At 49.7% G+C, this 11,649-nt stretch overlaps 1 protein-coding gene across 1 annotated transcript; it reads right to left on the reverse strand.

The window, feature by feature from the left end:
* Positions 1 to 2,069: 2,069 nt before the first annotated feature.
* Positions 2,070 to 11,289, reverse strand: LOC125946349 (acetylcholinesterase-like). Its single transcript, XM_049669145.1, has 2 exons — positions 11,077 to 11,289; positions 2,070 to 3,135 (listed from the first exon to the last, which is right to left on the reverse strand). The coding sequence occupies exons 1-2, from the start codon at positions 11,094 to 11,096 to the stop codon at positions 2,070 to 2,072; spliced, it is 1,086 nt and encodes a 361-aa protein (XP_049525102.1). The 5' UTR covers positions 11,097 to 11,289.
* Between the last annotated feature and the right edge of the window lie 360 nt (positions 11,290 to 11,649).

Below are 11,649 nucleotides of genomic sequence, written 5' to 3' on the forward strand. Positions count from 1 at the left end.
GCATCGCGCGGCCGCGTACGCGTCCACCAATCAGAGTGCACAGTGCAGTCACGTGGCATTTTGGTTTTGCCACCAGATGGCCCTACTCTCCGCGCATCTCGGCGGAACCTCTTTGGCGGAACTTTTTTTTTTTTTCGGCAGAATGGGGCGCGCGTCGAAGGAAACACGTGCTACACGTGTTCGTTCGCGCATCGTGTTCGCCCAAAATGGACAGAGCAACCTTCAACGAGGCCCTAAATAGTAGCAATCGCCTCCTCTGCTCGGTAGTAAGCAGCCAACACTCCATTTTCTACATGAAGTTGTAAACAAGCAGCGGCCGCTCAGCATGCGGAAGGTACATAGTCACAGTTTCGCACACAATCTTGCTGTTTGAAATGAAGCTTGATAAATAAACTTTGGAAGAAATGTCGCTGTCTAATTACACGAAGATTAATTTTATTGTAGTGTTCTGTAGTTTTAAGGGCATATTATGTATGCGGTAACAGAGACAATTCATGTCGTTGGGAGTTATGTTGTCTGGCAACCCGAAAAACGCGGCGCGAAAGCGCTGCTCCATTTTTTCGCGCGGGCGCTCGCCACGTCGCGTTCTTCGCTCGCGAAAAATGCACCATGCGGTTCCAGCTTAACGCCGTTCGCGTCGGAACTCGGTTTAACGGCCACCTGCGTCTAAAACTGTCTCTCTGCAAATGTATGACGTATTGCGTGACGTAGTGTGCGCCTGATAAAGTGACCAAGGGGAAAGGATTAGCGTCCCTCGGCGCAACCGCGCTCGTGTAACTGCTCACGCGTTCGTCGTCGTCGTCGTATGATTACAGAGTGGCTCCGTTGCCGCTCATCATTTCACCGTAGAATGTCACCTCTCTTCTGTCGTCGTAATGGGGAAGCCGCGTTTACGGAGGTATGAGCCAATGCATAAGAGGATATGTCCGTCTTACGTGACGGTTAGATTTAATAACAGCGATGATGCGCGAATGTCTGTGCGTACTTATCGTCCCGATGACCACCGATCGGGACAATAAATACATTCGCACCTTTCTTCAAAATTCTGTGTCACCTCTATGTCTCTACTAAAGAGCTTCGCTGGTTATCCACCTTGACAGTGTGGAATTGCTCATTAATTTTACTCTTCATCGCCGAACCGCAAACACGGTGAGCGCCGCGCGTACACTGTGTCCGCCTGTGTTAGTGCGTGCTCTTTTGCCTCTAGCAATATGGCCACAGGCGGCTTCACTCGCTCCCCCATAAGCGGCGCCTGGGAATGCCACTCCAGCGATCTATGGCTGGATGATGTAACCGGATGGAACACCGTCTCTTTGAAACAGGTCGGTTGGTTGTGCCACTAAGCGCTTGTTCTTATTTTGTTTATTGTCCTATCTTTTTATTAAGATTGCAATTATATCGACACTACAGGTGCATTTTGACCGCCGTTGTCGCCACTGCCATGACGTTCCGCGTCAAGTCCAAGGGCGGTAACATCATCGCCGCGCGCCTCATGCTGTAGGTTCAAGTGAAAGCTTGCGAGGGGAGCCGGCGATCGCGGCTCAATCTCGCGCGTGCAAGGGAGGAAAGTGGGGAGGAAACACGCCGTCTTCGATCTAGCGAAAGGCAGCCGGGGGGGAAGGGGGGAGGGAACGGCGTGGCGTTGTAAACCAGCAGCAACTGTGTATTGATCGACAGCGCCCGAGGGGCGCCCACGGTGGTGGCTCATTCTCGCGCGTGCAAGGAGAAAATCGGGGAGGCAACGCGCCGTTTTTCATCGCGCGCACGGCGGGGGGGGGGTCCTTCGCTTCAGCGTTTTAACAGCGAGTGTCCGCGGTCATCGAGTGTGATGTGTACCTGTTCGCCGGTGCGCGCTGACACCCTGTAATGCTTGCTAATTTAGATATTAAGCGAATGTTTGCAAGTTTATATGGCCGATAAAACTACTCTCCTTACTTCATATAGCTGTCTAGGCATTTGCTATCGCAATCGACTGATCGCTTTTCGGGCGAAACTGCGATTTTTCTTTTATCCAGTGGATGTGCTAATATTTAGCATTAGGATTTTGGATATATTAAGCAATACGTATCTCACCCGGTTTTTGCAAAATCTATGATGTCCGCCTTCGTGAGTGCTGGCTCGAAAACAATGTTTGGCCCATCCGATGCGTAGAGGTACACACGTGAGCCTCTGAGAACTGCTGCGCGGGCAAGTCCCAGAAGAGGGCATCGAAGAACCATATCGACGACCAAGTCCCTGAATGCCTGCAGGTCAGATTGGTTGAGTGCCATCTGTGTATCAGGTGACAGGCTACCAAACGTGTGCCTCGGTTGCTGTCGGGTGAAAAATTTCTGCAGCAAGCCAAACACTGTCGAAGGGTCTTTCGAAGTGGGCGGCTCCTGCAGAACAAATTGGTCAAAGAGTTTATAGCCTTCCTCCTTGTCATACCCGCAGAGCATCTCCTTGTGGAGAAATTCAGGTGGAAATTCCGAGAACGAGTCCTGGCAATCCCCAACAGGAGGCTTGCCGCAACTTGGCATGAACGTTAGGGGCGCCTCCTTGGCCGTCTCCGCGTAAATCTTCGCCAGCGGAACGCCCCTAAGACACGAGATGCTCGCGCCGATATCGTTTCCCTTGTGGCACTGGAGCCCCTGCGCAAGCGGACCGAGTGCAGCAGCTCCACCTCGAGGCAGCAGGGACGCCGGTGAGAGGCCGAGAAGAATGAGGCGCTTAAAGAAGCGTCTCCTGCGCAATGTCGCGGCGTACAGGTCCAGAGACGCAATGTAAGAGCCGGAACCATGGCCGAAGCCAACGAGAGAGGTGGGGTCTCCGTTGAATGCTTCGATGTTATCCATGATCCAGTCCAGCGCTAGAAATGCATCTACGATACCTTGGTTTCCAGGGCTGTCCTTGGTTCCCGCGTCCAAGAACCCAAGCACTCCCAGTCGGTGATGGATGAAGACAACGATTAGGCGGCCGGACACTGCCAGTGCCTCCCACATTGCCTCGTTCTGTTTGGCGTGACCTCTCTGAAACCAATCCGAAGACAGCACCACCAGGACAACAAACGAAGTTGCAGTCGGGTTGCACTGTATCGGGGGCCCAAATTGACAGGGTGAGACAGTCCTCGCTAGAATTCTGCAATGTGGCCACGTCCTGCGAGTAAGACATTCATTTTTTGTTAGAGAAAGGAAGCCTAAACTCGTCTTAGAATAGAGGCTGGTGCTGTTTTAGACCTACGAGCTGGGACAATAATACACCACCCATTGTTCATCATGCTGGACTTATTTTTCTTAGATACTCCAAAGACGAAAAGGCTAATTAAAGTTCTGACAAGGTTGCTCCGGACGAAAAAATTTTAGTGCTAGGTAGGGGTCACACCATTCGTGTGCTGATTCAGGGGCACCACAACAACATTACAATGGACAAAATATTCCGAAATCATCAGCTATGGAGTTGCCTCTCAGACAGACACTAGCACAATTGGCTATTTTCCAAAGAACTACCTTGCTCCTTAAGTACTTAGCAACATCAAAGTATTTCAAGTTTTGAAATTTATCGCCACTTTGCCTTTTACATACGCGTAGTATACCGAGTATAGAGTGGAAAGTAGGCTGTTTCTCAGCCTTCCAATGAGGACGTACTTGACCATGCCCCCCCCCCCCCCCCCAGTCGTGTAAATTAACTACTCACTATAAACACTATTCTTTAGTATACCTACAACAAGTGTTCTTCTATATTTGTATGCGACAAGTCCAACTGTTTATTTAGTTTGATCGCATCCCACAAAGTACTTGAAGTGAACTTAGCATCGATGTACAAGGTTACCTTATAAAGCTTACTAAACTTGCAAAAGCGCATTACGGACAGGACACACGCAAATGGAAGTACAGCGAACGCTGCGCAACTTCCATGGGTCATTTATTAAAATATTAGCAGAATACATAACGATAAAAGCTAAGGTAACAATCAGACAACATATTATGCTTTATTCGTGTGGCTAGGACGCCAGAGGAAGTAGTGCCGTGTTTGTTGAACTTCTTTGCTTGTGTCATGTCTGTGGCCTGCTTTTCCTAACTTGACATGAATTGCCAACTTGCACAAGCTCGCACCCTGTTATTCTTTAGCTACAGCTCTTCATAAAGACAATGCAGGCCAGTCGTTTTCGCCAATAAGACACCGTTAAATGATAAAACAATTGCACAAAAATATTCGTGAGTGGAACCAGATATTTATCTTGTACCATCAAAATGGGCACAAGTCTGCATTTCATGTGAAATTTCAGTTCTCTACGTCCGTAGATGTGAGGATTAATATTTTTAATTTCTTACCATCAATGGCAATTTCCCTGCAGTCCTATCTCTCGCTGCCCTTTAAAGCTTTATGGACAATACTCAACCAGTGACGCATACGTGGGAGTAGGATATGCACTTGTTTGGAGGGACCCCGTTAGGTCATTATTTTTTCATAGACCTTGTATAAACGTCTCAAAGTTACACAATCTTATTCCAAGGTGCTGCAGATCCCAGCGAAATCAAATCAAGGTGGTAAGATGATGATTCGTGCATTTTAAGTTGGTCCTCACTTGCAGCGTGAATAAATGTCGACTTATATTACAGTGAGTCATGTCACATATTGTTTTTTTCATTAAAAATTTTGATCTTGAATCATCGGCTCATAGTAGAAGCACAACTTCATTTGCTGCAAGTATTATGAAAAACTTGGAGGAGTAGAACACGATAGCGTTATCGGGACCCGTTCGCATCGCATCGTTCGCATACGGCAACAATGAACGTGGGAAAGTCCGCTTACAAAGACCAAGCGTACACTGATCCCCTTAAAGTCGGCTTCACTTTTAAACTGAAATGCATTGCTGGAAAAATGTTTTTCCAGGGGCAATATAAGTGGTGTTAAATAATTATGTCAAGGCCCTAGCACGTTTTTTTATTAATTGTTTGCTATTGCCCCGACGCGGGCAGGTCTGGTAGAAATGTTTGAGTTTCCTCGATGCAGAATTAGGTTTTCTCGGACATTCAAATTACAATCCGACGCCGATTGGTAAACAATCCGACAGCGAATCCGACGCCGAATGGTGAAGTCGTACTTTACGATTTTTCTGACGGATTTCACTGTGAGAAATTCAATTTTTGTTCACGAAAACCTTGCACCACGTGGAGGGCCTGCGCGGTCTATGCGGTTAGATGATTTTCTCCGCCATCCACGATCACACGCCGCTTGCCCACGCCGGATTTTCTGCGACACGGGGCCCTAAACGCTATCGCGTTAAAATCACCGGCCCTTCCCCTGTCGAGAAAATGGGGATAAGCGAGGCTTGTGGCTAGACGACGCTGTCGCAGGCATTCCGCTTCATCTGCCATAAACTCGGGGTCGGCGGCTCTTCGCTGACGTTTGGCCTCTACATCGCACTCCCGCAACTCGGAGTCCGCGGCTCTTCGCTGACGTTTCGCCTGGGCTACGGAAGGAGGTGTTTATTAAACATAAGGAAGAGACGCTTAATTCTGCAGCCCATAAGGGAGCACGGCGCAGCGTCGTAGGGGATAGGGGGAGTAGGAGGTAAAGAAAAAGAGGAAGCCCTCACGCTAGGATCGGCACTTCGACGATGAGCCCTTTCCCGAGCGACTTCGCGGCGCCATTGCTGAAACGCAGCCTGCTCCTCGGTGGAACGCACCACGCACTGCCTTCCCATCCGGGCGCCGAACCTGATCTGAGGCGAGGGAAGCCCGGCGCAGCGCGCGCCAACCCCCTTTGCTTCCCTTTTCCTCCCCGCGACACACCAAACGACCCTGATTGGTCCGGCGCAGCGTTCCCAGCACCTGCTCTACTCTGGGAGAACCAGGTTTCAGCATGACACCACCGTGGGCTGGCAGAAGGCGACCCGGCCATCCTAATGCACGCCTGTTAAATGATATATTATGCTTTACTTTATGGCAGAATCATGCGCTACCGTGGCTGCGCACATGACCCCGTTTTTTTTTTTGTTTTTTTTTTGCGCGGGCGTTGCGAGCAGCGGCGCTTTTGCAGCGTAAGCTGTTATGGGCCAATTCCAATAGCCGTTTCGGGTGACGATGATGCCGCCGCCGGCGTCCGCCGCGTAACCACTGTCGCCGGAAACGCGAAAAAAGTGCCCGATTGCCACCGCGATCGAGCCCGCGCCCGCTGCGTGCGAGACGGATACTCTACCACTGAGCCACGCAAGCGCTTGCTATCGGGCCGTGGAAAATACCTATAAGGCCAACGCACGGGGAGACGACTCAAGCCTCCGCCAGTATGGTGGCGCCATCTAGGTAAGATGCCTGCAAACGCAGCGTCCGCAGGCGCAGACGACGATATGCGATTCAGACGAGGCGTGCAATCAACGCGCTCCCGAGCTGCCAAGCCTCCGCCAGTATGGTGGCGCCATCTAGTTAAAGTGCCTGCAAACGCGGCGCGCCGGACATGTAAGTTGCAGTTGTAAGGCTTGATCAGGCTCAGCAGACTGCTGTACAGAGAGCATTACAAGCCACAGTTCGCCGTCGACGGCGGGCGGACAGTTCAGATCGTTCTCGTCAAAACGAGGCGAACAGACTGCCGCGAATACCCTGTTGTGCGTGGCTGCACGTATTGGAGTTACTCTTGAGCCGCTCCGCCACCTTAGGCTGTGACTGTGCTGCGCGTGCCGCGCAGGCCTGCTGACTTTTTTTTTAGGTGCCGTTACGTACAGGGTATTTCAGCTAACTCTTGTCATGCCTTAAAGATTTGAAATGTGCGTTACGAGAGTGCAACCCACTTACCATTGTTCACTGTACTCTTAAGCAACTCGGTCGGCGTGCAGCATCGATCATAGCATTTCTGAGGGCACTAATGTTGCTACGCGTAAGCGTCTACCCACATGCTACTTTTTCAAATTTCGAGCGCCTTATTTGCAACCCGGAAAAATAAAACCACAGCAGCTGTTATCACGTGAAGGAATTACTTGAATATAATTGGCTCTAGTGCTTAAATTATGGGGTTTTACGTGCCAAAACCACCATCTGATTATGAGGCACGCCGTAGTGGGGGACTACATATTAATTTGGACCACTTGGGGTTCTATAACGTGCTCCTAAATCTTAGTGCACGTAAGGGGAACAGTTATCATCTTTGCCTATGCTCCGCCCTGTTGTCAGAATGAACGCCGCACGCAACAGCCGCGTCAAATCAGGGAGGAGCTTTGCGCCGATCCTCACTCTCTTGCATGCGTAATCGTGCGAACGACAATTAAAATTTGGAGTCGGATATCTCGGAGCACAGACATGCTAGAAGAATTCTTCCAAGTGAAACTGTGTAGAAACACGACTGCCTCTAACTTTTGAATACAAACATACACACTTACTGCAGTCAATAAAAACTTAGTTATTCAATTTTAGTTAATCCGGCTGCTGACAGGGATACTTATCTCACTTTGTGTTCCCCTGGTCACATAACTTATTTGCACAGGTGGTCTTCGCATGCCTCCCAGTGCATAATTTAAAAAAAAGCCATAAAGCTGAATTTTGAACACCCGGTATCATAGGCCTTAGGTGTCTATGTTGGCGGTGCCCTTGGCAGTGACCTTGGCGAAACTGCGCCGTGACGAAAAGTAACCGACGCCGCAAAAAAACATTGCACTCGGCCGCGCAACGCTTGAAACAGCGAAGCTGGGTGATTGTAGCCCAGCATTTTCCGCAAGTGCGCGCGAACTTTTCATCTTATTACTCATGATGATGATAATTTCTTTTCGCGCGATTTGGACTTACGGCCGTCATTGCGCGTTGCATAGCGCAGCTTGCAACACCGACACCGCGTTCCAATGCTGACACGGTGTTCCAAGAGACCCGCTCCGTGAATGCGTCTCTCTCTCGCTCTCTCTCTCGCTCTCATAGCGCGAAAAACCTCTTCACCTCGCAGAGCACGAGCGTACGAACGCGCCAGCTGTGCACGAAGACGACGACGCTCGAACGCAATCATATGGTTCGCAGAAATGCATACTCTTCAAGCGTGGCTGTATAGCCTAGTGGTTACGACGCTTGCCTTGGGACCGGGGGTATGCGGGCTCGAATCCCGCCTCGGCAAGAAAGTTTATTGACGCTATAGGGTTTAGGGCCCAGTGTCGCAGAAAATCCGGCGTCGGCGACCGGCGTATGATCGCGGGTGGCGGAGAAAATCATCCAACCACATCGACCGCTCAGGCCCTCCACGTGGTGCAAGGTTTTGGTGAACAAAAAATTGAATTTCTCCCAGTGAAATCCGTCAGAGAAATGGTAAAGTACGACTTTGCCATTCGGCGTCGGATTCGCCGTCAGATTGTTCACCAATCAGCGTCGGATTGTACTTATATTGCCCCTAGAAAAACGTCTTTCCAGCGATGCATTTGAGTTTAAAAGTGAAGCCGAATCTAAGGGGATCAGTGTAAGCTGGCTTTCCCACGTTCAGTGTCGCAGTGAATGAAGCCTACTTGCCGTATGCGAACGGGTACCGATAACGCTATCGCGTTCTACTCTTAAAGGCGAAGCTTAACCGTCCTCCAAGTTTTTTTTTTTTTTCTTTCTGGGTAGTCTCTTGCTACGCACCACAAATTACGGCTGGCTTAAACAGCTTCGCTGTCAAAATGCTCGTATTGACACCACACTTTTCACGGAGGTTCCCGTACACAAGGTGAATTAATGGCTTTGAAAAGAAAATTTGGAACCCTTTGGTCAGGGTGGTAATCGAACCCGGGCCTCCGGGGGGCGAGACGAACACGCTTCCCTGAAGCCACGGCTGTACCACGATTCCGGCTTACTAAAGGTGTGCCTAGTCAACGCCACCTAGACTAGGAGACTAGGTGGCGTTGGCCTAGTGCGTGCGTGATTGCACACGTCACGTCGCAGCCATCGTGCTGACTAAGGGTGTGGAACAGTGCGTGCACTAACAAGCTGCACTTTAGAAACTACGTTAAGCACTCACATGTGGCGTTCAGGAGGTCGCCTTAGAGCCACACATGTCGAGTCAATTTATTTCAGCATTTTTATTGCGATAGCAATTATATGGACACTCAAAAGCAGATTTCTGCCGTCGGCGTCGCCGTCGACGTCGCCGTGAGGTTCCGTATGACGTCAATGGAGATGAAATCGTCGCCGCGGGCCGAACGCTGTATGTGCGAGTGAAAGGGCGCGAGGGACGCGCGCTTTCACGGGGAGTGAACGCACGGCGGAGAACAAACGCGCGTTCTGCGCTGTTCTGCACGTTAAGGGCTGCAGAAGTAGGCGTCTCTTTCCTCCTCTACAATCACCATATATGTAGAGCAAACGTGCCTTCTTCCGACGCGTGACAGGCCGTGGGGGAGGGGGGGGAGGGAAGGGAGGCGACGTTTAGCTGCGGCACCCAGTGCTTATTTATATCAGATGCTCCGGCAACAGTCACCAACGCCGCACGCATTTTGAGCGAACGCGGGCAAAACGCCGACGGCGTCGACAACAGTTCTGCTTGTTGCCGGTGCTGCTGCATGTTTTTGCACAAAAGCAGAAGAATGCTAGGACAAGCACAAAAAGCTGCTAAGCTGCAGCTTGACTGGGTGCTTGCCCCATTACTTGGCAGAAACAACAGACAGAAAAATACATTTGAGTGAGAAAAAAAAATATTTACATGTACTTCGCATAGCGGCTCGTTATGTCTTGCAAGAAGTGTAGCCCTGATTATATAACATAATGCAATACCAATATGCCTTACAAAGAAGTCTAACCGCGATTGTACAACTTCATGTATTACCAAATGTGCAGCAAATGTTTCGCCTTCTTGTGTACGTTACAAGAGTCCAACACCTGCTGAACTTTCTATTATTTTCTGTTTGTCGGGGTACCTCTCGGGAGCTTTCTGAAATATGGATTATTTCACTTTGCTACGTCCACGCGCGTGTGTGGCACCTTATTTAACGACACTTTAAATAATTTGTAGGGACATATCGTGACCCGCAACGCCGAAACGATGGCAACGTTATCTCGGTGCGCGTTTTACGGCAGGAACTCACGTGCGTTTATTTAATCTCAAGGCAACCTTAGTGCCGAGGACGACTATATACCGCCTTGAGACGATCGGAAGATAGCATTAGACGTAAGCACCGAAGAAGAAAGCAAGGACGACCCTACAAAGAAAACGGCTCTTGCGGTGGTGACCCTCAATGTTATGTTGGATGGAAACAGTGCGCTGTGCAAAAGCCTCAAAAATTAACGAAGTTTTCCAAACTAAATCACTTGCTACACGTTCGTTCACACGAGTGCTCTTTCTGCGGGGCGTCTGAACAGCTCGAAATAGTTCATTCCTGACAGGAATGACCGTAACCTGAGGCATGAGTGCAAGGAGTAGAATGCAGCTGTCCTTGATTCTTTACAACCGCGTCTTTAACAATCTCCTCGTACAGAGTGAGTCTAAAAAGTGATAATGCATATAGAACCATTACCTTTAGGGGACAAGTGCTTAGATCGCGTTACTTTGTTCGCTAGGAAGAACGTTTACGACCTCCGAAATTTGTCTCGGCGAACCCACCCAGACAAATTAAAACCACATCTTCAGAAAATGTTATTCCGCAGGTCTCCTTAAAGGTCAACTACCGATAAATTTGATTTGCTTATAAATGAGCTATTGTAGCAATCTTGGCAAAGCTGCAAGGCTAAAATAATTGTCTCATTTTCTTAACAACAGCCTTTATGGCACCTAGGCAGACGACGCGTGCATCTAGTGATTAGCGGATATGACGTAGTACATCCTAAGCACGTCGCCTTCGTGACTTTTCAGCGCGCCGCAGGCAGCCACGGGCGGCACCCACTATCGGAGGTCATGACGAGGACCCGAGCGTTCTGGGAAATGTGTCACTTCCGGTGAATGGTAATGGCAGCGGCTTTTTTTTTTCTTTTTTCTTTTATCAAGTTCTCGGCTCAAAAACGTTTACTTTTTGAAGCTTTTCGTGGTAGATGCACGCTTATACCAATGCGCGAAATCTTCCACAGAGGCTGTTCTACATCTTCGCTATCTGAAACTAGGCTTTTGATGAGGTTCAAACATTATTTTGCAGTTGGCGTGTAATGAGCAAAATAAACTGCTTACTTGCGGGCACCATGGTCCATGCTGGTAAGCGTGGAAGACCTGGCCACCACCGAAATTTGTCTTGTTATTGGGCAGCCGGAAGCGGTTGCCGCCGCTTGTGTCGCCACCGTACGGGATGCCGAAGAACGTGTAGACCGCTCCCGTGTAAGTTGAGCGCCCGCGCACCGCCCCGCCAAGAGACTTCAATTGGACGTCCACGTATTCTTCGGCGCATGCGTATTGCGAGGGAAGCGTCGACTTGGCCACCGTCGCCACTGCCTTGTATCTCACCAGGAGGAACAGCGTCAGGCCAGTCACGGCCAGTATGAGGGCAGTCACAATCACAATAAGGCTGGAGAACAACAATGCGATATTTTATCATTTACTTTGTTAAATCTGGGTCTGCTCTGGCAGCGGCATATTTAAGAAATCTGACCGCTGGATGTAGTCGGCGGTAAGTTAACAAATATGCCGCTGATATATAGTCAGAGCACCCGATAGGCACATTCTCGACGTGTGTCCTGCGGTGCGCTACTATAGCCAGGTAGGCATTATTCAAACGCCTCGTACACTACCTACAGATACTCGCGCGAC

The sequence above is a fragment of the Dermacentor silvarum genome, chromosome 6 (assembly GCF_013339745.2).
Source record: "Dermacentor silvarum isolate Dsil-2018 chromosome 6, BIME_Dsil_1.4, whole genome shotgun sequence".
NCBI lineage: Eukaryota > Metazoa > Arthropoda > Arachnida > Ixodida > Ixodidae > Dermacentor > Dermacentor silvarum.

What these genes read in the sequence shown, in the direction of transcription:
- LOC125946349 (XM_049669145.1), bottom strand. Translation starts at nt 11,096, where the DNA reads ATGGACCATGGTGCCCGCAA. An exon ending in ATGGACCATGGTGCCCGCAA is followed by an intron (nt 3,136 to 11,076) that starts GTAAGCAGTTTA and finishes TCTTACTCGCAG; the next exon opens with GACGTGGCCACATTGCAGAA.